The following is a 14,958-nucleotide window of genomic DNA, read 5'->3' as shown; positions in this document are numbered from 1 at the left end:
GAATCCAGTAAAACCCTTTGTAGATTAATAAAAGTGAACTGGTCAGTATGCTGCGCAGGTGTTAGCCAGGTTTATTTAACCACCCAAATGGCAAACATTTGGCACCATCAAATAAAATGAATTTAAAAAAAAATTTAAGTTGCATCGGCCGGGAATCGAACCCGGGCCGCCCGCGTGGCAGGCGAGCATTCTACCACTGAACCACCGATGCTGTGTGAGATTGGCATCACACGAAAGCTCAACTTCCTCTCTTTAAAAGCAATTGCTCTTAACGGTAACTATTTGAATTTTTTTAAATTACATACATTTTTGGAAGATTTTCGGTTGGTTTTGGGAGAAAATTTAACCTTGAGAATTTTTATTTTAGTTAAGTTTTAATTATAAATGTAAGTGTTGCCATAATTTAGATAGGAAAGTTTAAGATTTATTAGAAAATCGAAAATTGAGGAAGAGCTTTCAATCAGCTTTTGCAGTCAATAATTAAATTATTTGAATTAAATATGAGTATTCAATAAGTTTTGTAACTTTGCTCGCCTTATTTTCTCAATGTTCTGGTCTTTGTAAAAGCTCTCTTAGAGTTGCCACCTGCTAAACTTACCCGTCGTTATGGTCACCGTCCATGTAAGCCAATCATGATGAGTAAAATTTGTGTAATACAGCCAGAAATTGTATTTGGTGCCGGGCAAAGCGCGTGAAAATTGAATCTCATCGCCAATATCCCGTGAGGCAATCGTTGTGTTTGGCTCCGGATAACCAAAGGGCGGACTATAGTCCAGCCGATATGAGGCACCATCGTCTAGGCCCGGATTATTCGGTATGCTAATGGCCAAATCGGCGCCATGGACTTGCTAAAAATGAGAAGAAAAAAATAGGAAAAAAATATTGTTGCAATTACTCGTATTTATTAACAGTGAATAAAAATAGATGGGAAGAGCAGTAAGAGACAGATTCTGGCAAAAAGTGCAATGACATTCACAATAAGCCAACAAAAGTAACAACTGACAATAAAATGGCGCACGACTGATGATGTCCTTGTTGTCCTTTAGCTGCCTGATGGTGGCAGACGCCAAATATTAACACTGCAAACAATGAACAACTCGCAAATGCAAATGATAATAAAAAAGCACTAGCAAAAACACTTCTCTAAGGTATGATGACAATTTGATACCCTTGCAGAGCACTGTAGACTACGAGTATTTCGAAGATTCTAATATAACTAGCTTCTAACATAAACTAAAATTTATTTTTATTTTGGTGCGTAAATAAAAAAAAAATCATAAATTTTAATAAAGTCACAGTTTTCATGGTTCCATAGTCTCTACTTTTTCAAATCAGTTAAAATATCTACCTACAAACAATAATATTCCGCCGATTGTTTCTATGACAGCTATATGATATAGTAGTCCGATTTTGACCAAATTTAATCAGGATGTAGAAAATATTATTCAATACACATCTTGTAAGTTTTTTGAAGAAATCTCAAGAAAGAACAAAGTTTATTATACTAAAGTTTGAATTTTAGCCGATTCTTTTTCGATACTACTAGAATGTCCTTCGTGACAAACCTAAAATACCCTGTGCAAGGGCATGCAAATGATGAAGAAGCTGCACAATAATGGATTTGCCAGCATTTTAAAGGCAGACATGTCACCTCCCAGACGAGGCCCACACACATTTAAAGGATTAAAATACGAGTCAGGCAACATAGGAAAACGCGCGGAAATGCAGGCGCCTCCACTAGAGGGCGCCACATAAAAAAAATTTAATTGCAATTTTCTAGTGTTGCTAAGTGCACATAGAGTATGTATTACGAGTAGACTACCATTAGTTGTTGTACTTTCTGCAGAGCTTTTACGCTCTTCGACTGCTTAAATTTGCAACCTGATCATTTTGTGTGCAATGAGAGAGAGAGAGAGAGAGAGGGGGAAAATCTTTTATACTATCATTAAGTTGGCTACGCTTGAATACTCCATAATTTGAAAATGAATTCGTGATTTAAAACGCATTTCATGATGTGTGTATTTAAATACGCATGACATAAACTCGTCTCTTGTAATTGTTATGTGCATTTCAGTGCATTTTTGTTAATTGTCCGTAATTTACACTTAAATAACAACAATAACAGTAATTTATTGCAAAATGTTTGGGGAAAAACACTTAAAAAAAACATTCCATTGCAAATTTCATTTGTTAAATTAAAATTATTGTTATTTGGTTTCGTAAAGTGCTATTTAATCAAATCAACAGGCTTTGGGCGGTGGGCGGGGCTCATAAAGTCACACTGTTAATACACACGCACACAAAATGGCGGAATTCAAGTAACGAGCAAAAAAGCACGAGTTGAAATGATTGATGAGTAGCTCAAAAAAAGGCAAAATGTAAATAAAATTACATTTGCATACGTTCATGCGCTGTATATATCACGATAATTCATGAGCACTTTAAACTTTTCTCTATTTTTTGCCAGACTTTTTTGATTAATAAAAAAAATACAAATTTGTTGTGCCATTTTTTTTATGATCTACATGTGCGCATAAACCACAATTTAAGAGCTATTTGTAGTTCATGTTTCAGAGAAAAGCACGAACTCATAATAACACTTGTCACTTGTCATTCCCAAGTTAAGTGCAAGGTCGGTAATACCATAAATTAGGACACCAAATTCATCCAACAAACAGTGAATAAGTTTTTTTTTCAAGCGAATTTCACATTTTTTAAAGTTTACAATATCTAATCAATGATCTCACTCTCTTTAATTACTGTGTACCATTCTTAAACGTTACACTGACAACAACTTATTAATTTATTCATTAGATAGACTATCACTGTACACGTATTTTATAAAAGTTTATTATTATAATTAAGATTTCAAGAAAAAAATCAATGCTTATATTTTGACAATTTTATTTTATTTTATCGCATTCGTAAACGTTGCACTGGCAGCAACTTACTAAATTCCTCTTAAGATACCCTGATTTGTTAGAAATACATTTCAAATACCAAGAGTTAAAAGCTTTAAAGCGGTTGTAAACATTTATTTACATAAAATTATTTAATTTAATTTTTCATTATATAACATTCGTAAACGCTGCACTGGCAGCCACTTATAAAATATTTCTGTAATTTGCTATTGCTTTTTTTTTAATTATTAAGAGTTATAAATACCGAATCAATTATTTCTATATACACATTTTTTTAAATTTTATATATTATGTCGCATTCATAAACGTTACACTGGCAACAACAGTTTGTCAAGAATATTTAGAAGAAGTATCAATCAGTTCACTCAGTCAGTCAATCAATTAGTTAATTACTCATTTACTTTTCACATTTTGATGCATACACACATACATATGCACATATATGCACAAATATGCATTGTAATTAGAGCTTTTATTGCTATTGTTGTTGTTGCTTTTTCTATCACTCATTTCTTTGCTGTCTGTCATCACATAATCAATTGCTTTATGTGCAATTTTACACTTTTTTTTATCCACCGTTTTGCTGTTGTTGCTGTCGTGGCGCCAGAGTTTCTACATTTTTCGCAACATTTTTTGTAACATGTTTTTGTGTGTTTGCTTTTGTTTTTGTTTAACTGGGCGGCAATTTCAAATGCAATTTATGTTGCGCTTTCGCTTGCACACAGACACACATACACACACACAAGAGTGCATACCAAACATAAGTAGGTAAATAAACAAAAAAATGTGTTGAAATGAAACACAAAGCGCGAAAAAAAGCAACAACAATATGAGTGTAAGTGTTGTAAAGCGTGCATGCACCTGCTGCCCTCGCTCTCGCGCTCTTCCTCTCTCCTCTCTCAAACTCAAACTCACACTTATGCTTTGACTCACACTCGCTCTCGCTCTCACACTCACACTCACACTCTTGCTGTCTAGCTTTTGGCTGCATTGCATAATTTGTGCGTTTCTTTCTTTCATGTTTCGCTTTTTGGGGGCATTTCATGATGTTTTGTTGTTGCTGCTGTTTAAGCTCTGTGATTAGGCTCAATTATCATTAGCTAATGATGATAATCATGATAATTAGCGCACATACATACATACATGCATATTATGCAATTTTCGCTGCAAAAACAAAGCTAACGATTCTCAGTGAATATCAACAAAATGTATCTCAATTTTAAGCTCTCTTTTATATTTACTCTCTGCCATTGTGCTCTTTGCTTGCGGTACTAACTGATTAATGAGTATACAGTAGGTCTAGTTATTGTTTGGACAGTAAAAAATTTGTTTAAAAAATTTTCAAATTTTATTTTGCAAAAAAAGTTGTTTTTTTTTATTTTAATTCTTATTTTATGATAGTGACTTCTGATTCTCTTAGATCAAGTTGAAAAAAAAAAACAAGCTTCATTGGGCTTAACTTCTTTAATTTTAATTGACATTATTGTCACTGTGACTTCGACTGTGACTCATTGCCACTCACTTCGAAAATTGGTTCAGGCCACAACAACAGAAACTACCAGTTTTTGCAAAAAACAACAACAACAACTACAACAAAATATCAACTATAAAAATAACAAGAAAATTAATAATAATTATCAGCAAAAGTGGCGAGCAACCTTCGCTTTTGGTTTTCGCTTTGGCTTTGGCTTTGACTCGTCCAGGGTCGTCTTGAAATTTATCGAGTATTCGTATCGTGGTCAAATATAATTGACCAAGAGGAAGAGGAAGAGAGCGATACATATATGTATAGAGGAGTACTTTAAATTTTGATCAACTCTCTTTATTTGTTTTTAACACAATTCGCTTAAATTTTTGTTACACAGAAAAAAATCGGTAAAGCAAGTTAAATATCTATAAAATGATTTCATTCTTTTTTATAAACTTATTCAGTTTATAAACACTTTTGTGTGCGCTAATTAAATTACTAAATTTTTGCATATAAATTAATTGGTTCACAAATATTTGTCATTTCTTATCCAGATACAAGTACACATAAATATACATATGCATATATATATATGATATTTATGCCTCGAGCAATCTGAACTTCAACTTTTAGCTGCATTTACGGTGACAGCCAAGGCAAACAAAGACCAAGATAAACAAGCGAATAAGCAAACAAACAAACATGTCAGAGCATGCTAAAGCAAACAACAATAAACAAACAATAAGCAAACAATATTTGAATAATTAAAGCAAGTAGTCTGTCAAACCTCACATAACCATTTAAATTTTAAATCACAGAATTACTCATATTGTCTGGTTTCTCTTTCTATTTATTTACATGCCCAAAACCAAAGTCAACGAGAATAAGATACAAGCAAATGAAAACTTATCTGATGATATCTGAGACTAAATGACATAAACAATATCTGATCATCTAGATACATTATATATTTATTAGATATATTAATACACTATAATAATTCAATTTTTCTTATTATTGGTGTGAGCCGCTCTAAAAAGTATGCTATAGAAATTGGCAGTCAAATCAGAATCATTCTACAAACATCTTTTATTTATCATTTCATATTTGTAATTATTTCACTCCAAAGGCAATGCAAATAAATATTTTTTTAAATTTATTTTACCGTCGACATATATAATATTCAACACCTAAGATCAAGAATTTTACAATTCAAAATTTTTGTCGAATTTGGCATGATTTTTTATAAAACAATGAAACGTCTGAAAATCAAATTTATAATGTTGCTTAAATGGTACGCCATAAGGAGTTAATTAAAAGCGAGAGCAAGAGATTTTAAATTTTCAAAATTCTAAAGCTCCCCCATTTGCATTAATATCGAAGCCAAGCTCCAGAACAAAAATTATTTTTTTTAACGAATTTAATTAAATTTGAATGCAAAATGAATTAAGTTGTCAAAACATGATCATAATGGTTTTCTGCTTGAAAATCGATTCAGTTTTGACAAAGTTATGAAAATTTGAAGTTGGTCAGACCTTTGACCTTATAACTTTACAAGTCAAAATTTTTGTCAGATTTCACATGATTTTTTACATAAAAATGAAAGGTCTCAGAAACACATTTAAAGTGTTGTTTTATACTAATTACGATATAAGGAGTCGATTAAAAGTGAAAACTTGAGATTTAAAATTTTGAATTTTCCAAATTTCAAAGGGGGGACCCTTAGCATTGAAATCAAACCATGGCTACGATTGTCGAAAATAATAAAATTTTCTTAGTGAACAAAATTTGAATGCAGAATGAATTCAGAGGACAAACCATGATCAGAATGATATTCCGCTTGAAAATCGGTTGAGTTTTGACAAAGTTATGGGAATTTGAAGTTGGTCAGACCTTTGACCTTATAACTTTACAAGTCAAAATTTTTGTCAGATTTCACATGATTTTTTACAGAAAAATGAAAGGCCTCAGAATCAAATTTAAAGTGTTTTTTTATACTAATTACGATATAAGGAGTCGATTAAAAGTAAAAACTTGAGATTTAAAATTTAAAATTTTCCAAATTTCAAAGGGGGGACCCTTAGCATCGAACCCAAGATTTAGAGGAAAATAATTTTTTTTACAAAATAAATTAAATTTAAATGCAGAAAGAATTTAAATGCCAAACTATGATTAAAATGACATTCCGTTTAAAAATCGGTTAAGTTTTGCAAAAGTTATGACAGTTCGAAGTTGATCAAACCTCTGAACTAGCAACTTTACAAGTCAAAATTTATCTTCAGTTTGACTTGATTTTTTACAGAAAAATGAAAGGTCTCAGAATCAAATTTAAAGTGTTGTTTTATACTAATTACGATATAAGGAGTTGATTAAAAGCGAAAACTTGAGATTTAAAATTTTCAATTTCTCAAATTTCTAAGGGGGGACCCTTAGCATCAAACCCAAGATTTAGAGGGAAATATTTTTTTTTACAAAATAAATTAAATTTAAATGCAGAATGAATTAAAAAGCCAAAATCGTTTAAAAATCGGTTAAGTTTTGCAAAAGTTATGACAGTTCAAAGTTGTTCAAGCCTCTGACCTAGCACTTTACAAGTCAAAATTTATCTTCAGTTTGACTTGATTTATTACAAAAAAATTAAAGGTCTCAGAAACAAGTTTTAACTGTTGTTTTATACTAATTACAACATTAGGAATTGATTATAAGAAAAATCTCGAGAATTAAAATTTTCAATTTTTAAAATATCAAACCATGGGGACCCGGCTGGGTTTTTTGCATATTTGTTTCTCTTTACGTTGTCTCATTTGATGAAAAGTTTTACGTGAAATTTAGGATTAATTTTAAGTTAAAATAATATAAAAAAAAAATAAACAACAAAAGCAAATTTTAAGACCCATGCTATCTCGTAACTAAGCAGATTATTTAACCAAACACAGGGTATCAGCTTCTACAGGGTGTAATGGAGTATAAACAAAGCTGGGCAACAAATGCTTATCCGTCTAATATTTATATGCGCTATTTGCAATACCATTTGTCAACTGGGATTTACGAGGTGCCAACAGGTGTATGCTACCTTCTGCTATTTCTAATGAGTATACAACATCTTGCTGTCTGTCTCACTCACACGCGCAATTGCATTGAGTAGACGACATCAATGTTGAGTATAAGCTCACCCTTTTAGCGCCCATCACTCCACTCTCTTTCCCCTGCTCTGTTTATTCCCTTTGAAAGCTACAGCTGGCATTGCTCTCTCACCCGCACTTGACTTTTCGATGGGTCGTTCTCTCTTTCTTTGAGTTGCTACCTGACCAAAAGGCAAACGCGCGCAATTAGCATAAAGTGCCCGACTGACTGACAGTTGTAAATGCATTTGTATGTATGTAATTACGAGTATGTCGTGTTGTTGTTGTTGCTGTAGTTAGTTGCTAGTTTGTCGTGTTAAAGTGTGAAAAGTTGGCTGCAAGTTTCAGGTTGACTGCCTTGACGATGACAACGAATGCAAATACGTGAGTGAGTGACTGAGTGAGTAACTTAATAAGTGTGAGTGCGAGCGAATGAGTGAGTGAGTCAGTCTGTAAGTTAACCTCAGTCTAGTTGTAAATACACTGTGAAACAAAGTGAGTTTCATAATTAAAATCAATTATAAAACACTTTAATTCAACTTAACAAAGCATATTTAGTTGAAAATTAAAAAACAAAGCTTTAAGTGAGTACTATACATATATCCATATAAAAATAACAAAAATATTTGAAACAAGGTAGAAATGTACGTTGTTTTTCTTTCTGTGTTTATATATGTATATGTTTATATACCTGTGTATTGCATGTCTGCGACTTAACACCCGCACCCAAAAACACACACACACACACACTCAAGCAGCGGCAGCAAGTAGAATTCAGTCAGCCCTCTTTTAATTTATGTTCATTTATCGTAGTTTGTTTGTCTCTCTTTCTACTTATTACTGGCGCTGCCTCTGCCGCTGCCTCTGTCTCTGCCGCTGCCGCTGCTACTGTTGCTTTTGCTTCATGCCATTCCCCTTACTGCTACTTTTTTTTTTTTGGCATGCTATGCACGTTCCTTTCGCATTGCCGCCCACCACCACCAAGAGCAACAACAACAAAACAGCTTGCCGCACTGAGCTGAGCTTAGTTAAGTTGAGCGCGTCTGTTAAACTGCAATGCTTAAGCGTTCGCTCTCTTATTGCGCTTCGCGCTCTCACACAGATCGCTCTCAGCTGTTGCTGTGTGTGTGTGTGAGCTTATGCGTGACTAGAATTGTTGCTGGTTTGTTTGTTTGTTTATTTGTTAATTTTGTTGTTGTCATAACAGCGGCAACTACAGCAACAGCAACAACAAAAGCATCAATGCCAATTGCAACAACAATTACTTTAAAGACAGTGGTCACAGCAATAGCAACAGGAAGCTTAAATTAAATTGAAATTGGCTGAGCGGGTGTGAGTGCGAGTGTGTAAGTGCGTGTGTGTGTGTGTGTGAAGAAGAGTCCAATAAAAGCGCATGAATTATTTAAAGTTCGACAGGGAACTAGCTCATTTGTGAATCATTTTGATTAATTTGCATACAGTTAGTCAAGTAATTGACAAAATAAAAATATAACATAGTTGTGATGTTATTGTTAAAAATGGTTAAACACGTTGAAAATTATTTGTCTTTTGTTTTATTTGATCATAGATTAAAAAAAAAAATTAAAAATTATCATGTTAATTTTTGATTGTGTCGTAACACTTACTTAACTAATTGTACAAACTTACAAAATAATTACATATCTTAATTTAAGCAAGTTGAAATAAATTAATGACATACATTGAGCTTAACTATTTTTAAGAATGGTTCTCAAAGCAATTACGTGACTCACAGTATACATTATTGAAATTTTACAATAACAAATCAATTATCATAACAAATGAACATTGCAGATTGGGAATTGGATAGTTATACACACACAGACACACACACACATAGAAAATGTCAAAGCAGTTGTGGAATTAGAAAATTGCCTCAAGCTGTTTTGAAAGGTTTAACCAGCAAGTAGAGCAGAGAGCAGTAGAAAGAGAGAGTAGAGGAGAGGGGAAAGGAAGTTTGTACATGCATATGTTAACAGTTTATTAAAGGGGCTGGGAGGTGACAGTGGCAGCTGGCTAGAGTGAGTGAGTAAGGGAGAGAAAGAGAGTGGGTGAGCGGGAGACCTGATGACATGACTATACACTTAGACTAGCAACGCAATTTGCAAAGTGTTGACAACACATACACATATCGCTCTCTTCTACTTTCCCACCGCTCTCTCTCTTGGAGTGTGTGTGCGTGCATTGCGAAACTTGCAGTCAAAGTGGAGCAGAGCAACAGAATTTATTAGTTGCCTTTCACAGCAAATATTGTGACAAATAGGCATATAAAAGAAGCTTTGCTGAAGAGAGGTGAGAGTGTGCTGCCTTTATCCTGTGCGTGATAGCAAGCTTTATGTTTATTTGTGTGTGTGTGTATTGCACAGTTGCGACTTAAGTTTTATGCTCAATGCACTGAGGCGCCATCTTGTTAATTGCTCTCACTCGCTCTACCCCCTCCCCTGCTGCTGCTGCTCCTACTCATTCTTGACGACTATAAAGTTTGAGCCTAGACAATTACAGTGATGGCGCCATCGAGTGAGTTATGTGCACAATGTTGCATTGCATACTTTTCAGAGCACTTAACCCCCTTTTGCTGATAATAATCAACAGTGCTATTCATATATGCATTTTTTATTTAACATTTATCGCTTACAATTCGCAAATTGACAACTTGACAGAAGTGGGAGGAGCAAAGGAAGGCAGAACAGGAATTCAGCTGAAATTATCTCCCCGTTTTCGCGCGAAAAACAGACTGAAAATTGAAAAATCATGCATAAATTATAGACTTATTGTTTTCTTTTTTTTTTTTGCATACCCTGCAATTGCATGTATACTAATGATGGGTATAAGCGTGTAAAAATAAAAAGTTACTCAATCTTTTTCAGCTAATAAGAGCATAGAAATTATTCTCAATCGTCAAGCACTAATTATTAAATTTCTATAGGGTATCTCTCGGCTTTGTTAAGTTGTTGCTATGACCGTCTGCCATTGACAATATGTAAGCTGCTCCAACATACATATTTACATAGGTAACTTACAAAGTGTGCGCATACTTATGGCAGTGATGAGCTCGACTCGCACACGTCTGTTGACTTTTATGTCGCACTGTTCAACTCTGCAAATTTAACTGAATTATTGAACATTTCGCGCGTGCTCTTTGCTCAGACAGAGTGAGAGGGAGAAAGAGGCAGACAGAGACAGATATAGACGCAGTTCCAACCATTTCGTATTTACACATTTTCCTCCGTTTCCCGAGCTTTTTTTTTTTCGTTTGTTTGTTTTCCTTTTTTACTGTTCCCGCCTATTTTGCATTGTTTAACATGTTCGTCCAGTCGCGTAATTAAACACCTCACAAACTGAACATTAAATATTGATATTAAACTCGCCATTTTCATTCTCATTTTCAATTTGCATCCATCAATCAGGCAATCAGTTTATTTATCGGTTTTATCAATTGATACAAAAAAAAGGAAATTGTTTTCAACTCATTTATTTATACCAAAAACCCTTCGTTTTCAGATAATCTAAAATATTTCGGAAATTTTATTAAAAAAGCGCTTCGAGAACGAAAAGTTCTTAAAAATAAAGAAAACGTCCTGATTGTAAGACCAAATGTTTTTTATTTTTGTTTTTTCTCATAAGTTTCTTTTGTTAAGAAGAAAATTAATACAAAAAATATCAGCATTAATGATAGCTTAGATTTTATTTGATATATAAGTTTTATTTTCAAACTGTAACGATAATAGCTTCGATTTTATATATACTTCAGCTATTCCTAGAATAAAAAAAATTACAATTTTTCTTATATATTTTTCATTTATTCTTTAGAATTTCAAATTCTCTTTGTTGTACTTCTATCATCACTTGAATTTCAGCCATCAATTTGTATGCTTTGCACATTTTTTTTTTTTTGACATTTATTGGAATACAGCTTGGATACTATATCATTTGCCATAATAGATTACCATATAATATCCTCCTTGTAGGTTTTTCTTTTCCTTTTTTGTCTCCTCTGCTTTTGCCTCTCTCCTGGCGCTGTAACGAGTATGGATTTTCATTGTTGCCAGGCATTTCTTGCTATATGCAAATGATTTTCCCCCTTGGTGTTCGGTGCAATCATAAAATACACATACAATAAGTTAACCCCCCTCTTCATCTCTATTTCCCTTTTACCACACTCTCTATCTCACTCTCTCTTCGTTGGGCAAGCATAATTTATGCATTTTAGAGGAAATGTGTGCAGTTATTAGTGGAGAGAGATGGCAACTCTGCCTCTGTTGGCAGCTTTCCCAGTTATAGACTTTTGCCTAGTCGTAAACTTGAACGCAACTTGAAGTAGAACTGAAGAAGCTTAATGAAAGCTCGCTGGAATATCATCCACTTTACTGAACTGAATTTTTTTTTAAATATTTTATATAGATACAATATGTACAGTTACAGTTACTTTTTTTAAGCAAAAAATGTCAAAAAATGAGCTCATAAATTCTTGTGTTGGGTATTTGTATTGTAGTATCCATGCAATTACAAAGACATACATCTAAACTAAGAATAAATTTTAGAAATTTACCGTTTCTTACATGAAAATTCCCTCAATGTAAGATTTTTACTTACACCATTTGGGAATTGCAAAAAAAAAACATAATAATTTAAGTGCCCAACGAGGCTGTTTAATTGGCCATAACAGTTAATTGTGTAGCGCCCATTACCGTTATAAATAATTCCCATAGGCGCTTTAAATGCCCAACAAACAGTCGAAATCTTCTCTAGCTTAATTAATGATTTATATATTATAGTATCACGGAAATGGCTTCAAAATCAAATTGCTAGACAAAAATTAGTAATTAAGTATTTTCGACTAAAAGTTACCCTGTACTAAAATCTGAGTAATACTCAAAATTATATAAGTAAAAACATAATTTAACTTAAATGCTAATTCTTATATTATTTCAATAAAATTGAAATTAATTTAAATTAATTTGTAGTTTGTATATAAATGTGTGTAATTTTTGTAACATATTTTTTTTTTTTAATCTAATCTGTTTTTCTATATTTGTTCACACAATTGCAATTATTTATGCTACACTCGTTTGCCGTGCTTACAGGGTATATGGGCAAGAAATCGAAATTCAATGAAGTGAAATGCGAATATGGCTATAAAAGAGAAATACAATTGTTAGCCGGTTGGCAACATTAATGGCCAGGTTAATGCCTTTGTTGACTGCTTTTGTTTACGTCTTTTTTTTTTTGGCCTTTAGCTTTTTACCATTTAAACGTTTGCCGTTTTGGGCTTTCTTTTCTGTTTTGGCCTGGCTAATAAGCTACTCAAGTGTCAGTTGGGATTTCAAATGATTGTCGTTGTTGTTGTTGCTGTTCTAACCTGGCTAAAACTAATTAAGCCAATGCCAGTTGAGCCACAACAGCCAACCAAATAAGACTTTGATGAGAAATAGACGGGGGAGGGGTGGAAAGGGGAGGGGAAAGGACTTGCAATACGAGACGCATTTGCATAACAATTGCAAGACCGAAGCACAGTGGGCAAAACCACTAAATTAACTTATATTAATTCACATGTCATCGAAAATTAAAGCCTACTTAATAATAAACTACATATATTCGAATCTGCAAATGTATTAATTTCCTAAATATTAAATAACAAATACCCCAAGCAACCTTTAAATAATTTTTACTTAATTTAAATAAAGTTCTTAAGAGCTGTTAATATTTCAGTTTTTAAAATGGAGCCCCAACTCCTTGTGGATCCTATTTTAAAATTCACATAACAAGAAGATGTTTTTTTTAAAGACTGTTTGTTTTTTTTTATGTTAATTATTTATTTTTTCGAGCTTTTAATTTTTTAATGTTTAACAATAAAAATTAAATTAAATATAATACTTTAAAAATGCTATGATTTACATAAAACTTACAGGAAAAAACAGATTGAATATCAATTAATTAATATGTATAAGCGAATGTAGCGTTTTATCCCACTGTGCGGGGTTTGAGTTATGGCCAAGTTGAGAGTTTTGTTGCAAGTGCAGCAAACTGCATTAATCCTAATTAATGTACCATGTTGCAGTTGCCGTTGTTGCATGTGGCAAGTGGTAAACAGAAGAGTGGGAGGAGGAGAGGAGGTGGGAGGGGGGGGGGGACTATATAAATGACTGCAACATTTTAATTAAGCGTCAGGCGACTTGAAAGGATTCGATTTAAGGCTTAAAACTGACGAGCCAAAAAGCCGACAACGACTGCAATTGCAACTGCAACTGCAACAACAACAACAACAACTGTGGCAAGCTCATCTTAGCCCAGAAAACTAGCTTGCAACATGCGACCCAAATGCTCGCATTAAAATCATAACTTAGCTGACAACTAGAAAGTAAACAGCCGCTTTATATGGCAAGTCGACGCTGCTATACTCTTACTTATTGTGTTTTTTTATAACCATATATATTTAATGACTTTTAATTCATAATCATCAGTCTTTAATAAAATTTCAAAATAATGTGTAGAACAAAATTTTAATGAAATTTGCTCAAATTTCATTGAAATATTATCGAAAACAAAAAAATTTACCCATAAAGAAAACTAATTTCTTGACCGATTGTTCCTATATTTTGGTACAAAGATTTGGTAACACTTTCAGAGTTTTTTATTTATAATTAAATAAAAGAATTTCCAAAAATTGCAACACAATATATATTCATGTTAATAAAGTTGGATAAAACCTTGTCAGCTTTAAGTTATATTTCCAAAGTTTCATCAAAATACCATGGAAAATATTAAAATTGCCGATTTAATACACAGGTCACGACAAAGTAAAAGTATAACCCTTGTAAGGGTATAAAAAACGTGCATGGCCTTAATTTTCATTCACTGAGAATACTCGTGGCATTTGGCAAATTGCTTGCCTAAATGCAAATACTTATAGCAAAGCTAAGTATACTTATAGTATACAAGAAGCAGATACTCGGTATATTTGGGATATGACAGATAACTTTTAAATATGTTTTTATATCTATTTTTGTAAAACTTAAGAAAAATTTAACAAAATTTTCAAGAAAAAAATGCTGCGAAATTAAATAAAAAAAATTTTATTTAAAGGTGCAAAATAAAAATGAAGCAGAAATGTAACTATAATTGTTATGGAATGGAGTAAAGATAAAAAAGAGAAGTAAAAGAGAAGTAGAGAAAGAAATTTGAGATTTATTCAGCTGTTACTTAATTCTTCTGACGGTAAATACCAGGAAATAGACTAGACTACATACGTATGCTTAATACGCATGACCTGTTCTCAAATAACTCGGCATTTTAAAGAGCTAGAGCTATGAAATTTTATATTAAGATGTTCGAATATTTGAGACACATAACCATAAATAATAAACTAATGAAACCCATAAATTAATGAAACGATTGTTGATTTATCAATAACTGAAAAGTGTTACAAGTT

General features: G+C 32.8%; 1 protein-coding gene and 1 non-coding gene across 3 annotated transcripts in view; both read right to left on the bottom strand.

The window, feature by feature from the left end:
• The window catches only part of LOC117793786 (tyrosine-protein phosphatase 10D), a 65,946-nt gene that overhangs the window by 15,632 nt on the left and 35,356 nt on the right, over positions 1 to 14,958 (bottom strand). For both annotated transcript variants that reach the window (XM_034634182.1, XM_034634181.1), the window contains exon 2: positions 599 to 848. In XM_034634182.1, coding sequence (XP_034490073.1) covers positions 599 to 848 — 250 coding nt within the window. The remainder of the gene's footprint in view (positions 1 to 598; positions 849 to 14,958) is intronic.
• Positions 141 to 211, bottom strand: Trnag-gcc. The gene has a single exon. It is a non-coding gene; the product is annotated as a tRNA-Gly (tRNA).

This window comes from Drosophila innubila, chromosome X (assembly GCF_004354385.1).
Source record: "Drosophila innubila isolate TH190305 chromosome X, UK_Dinn_1.0, whole genome shotgun sequence".
Lineage (NCBI taxonomy): Eukaryota > Metazoa > Arthropoda > Insecta > Diptera > Drosophilidae > Drosophila > Drosophila innubila.
The sequence above is the reverse complement of the archived record's forward strand: the minus strand, read 5'-3'. Positions and strand labels throughout refer to the sequence as shown.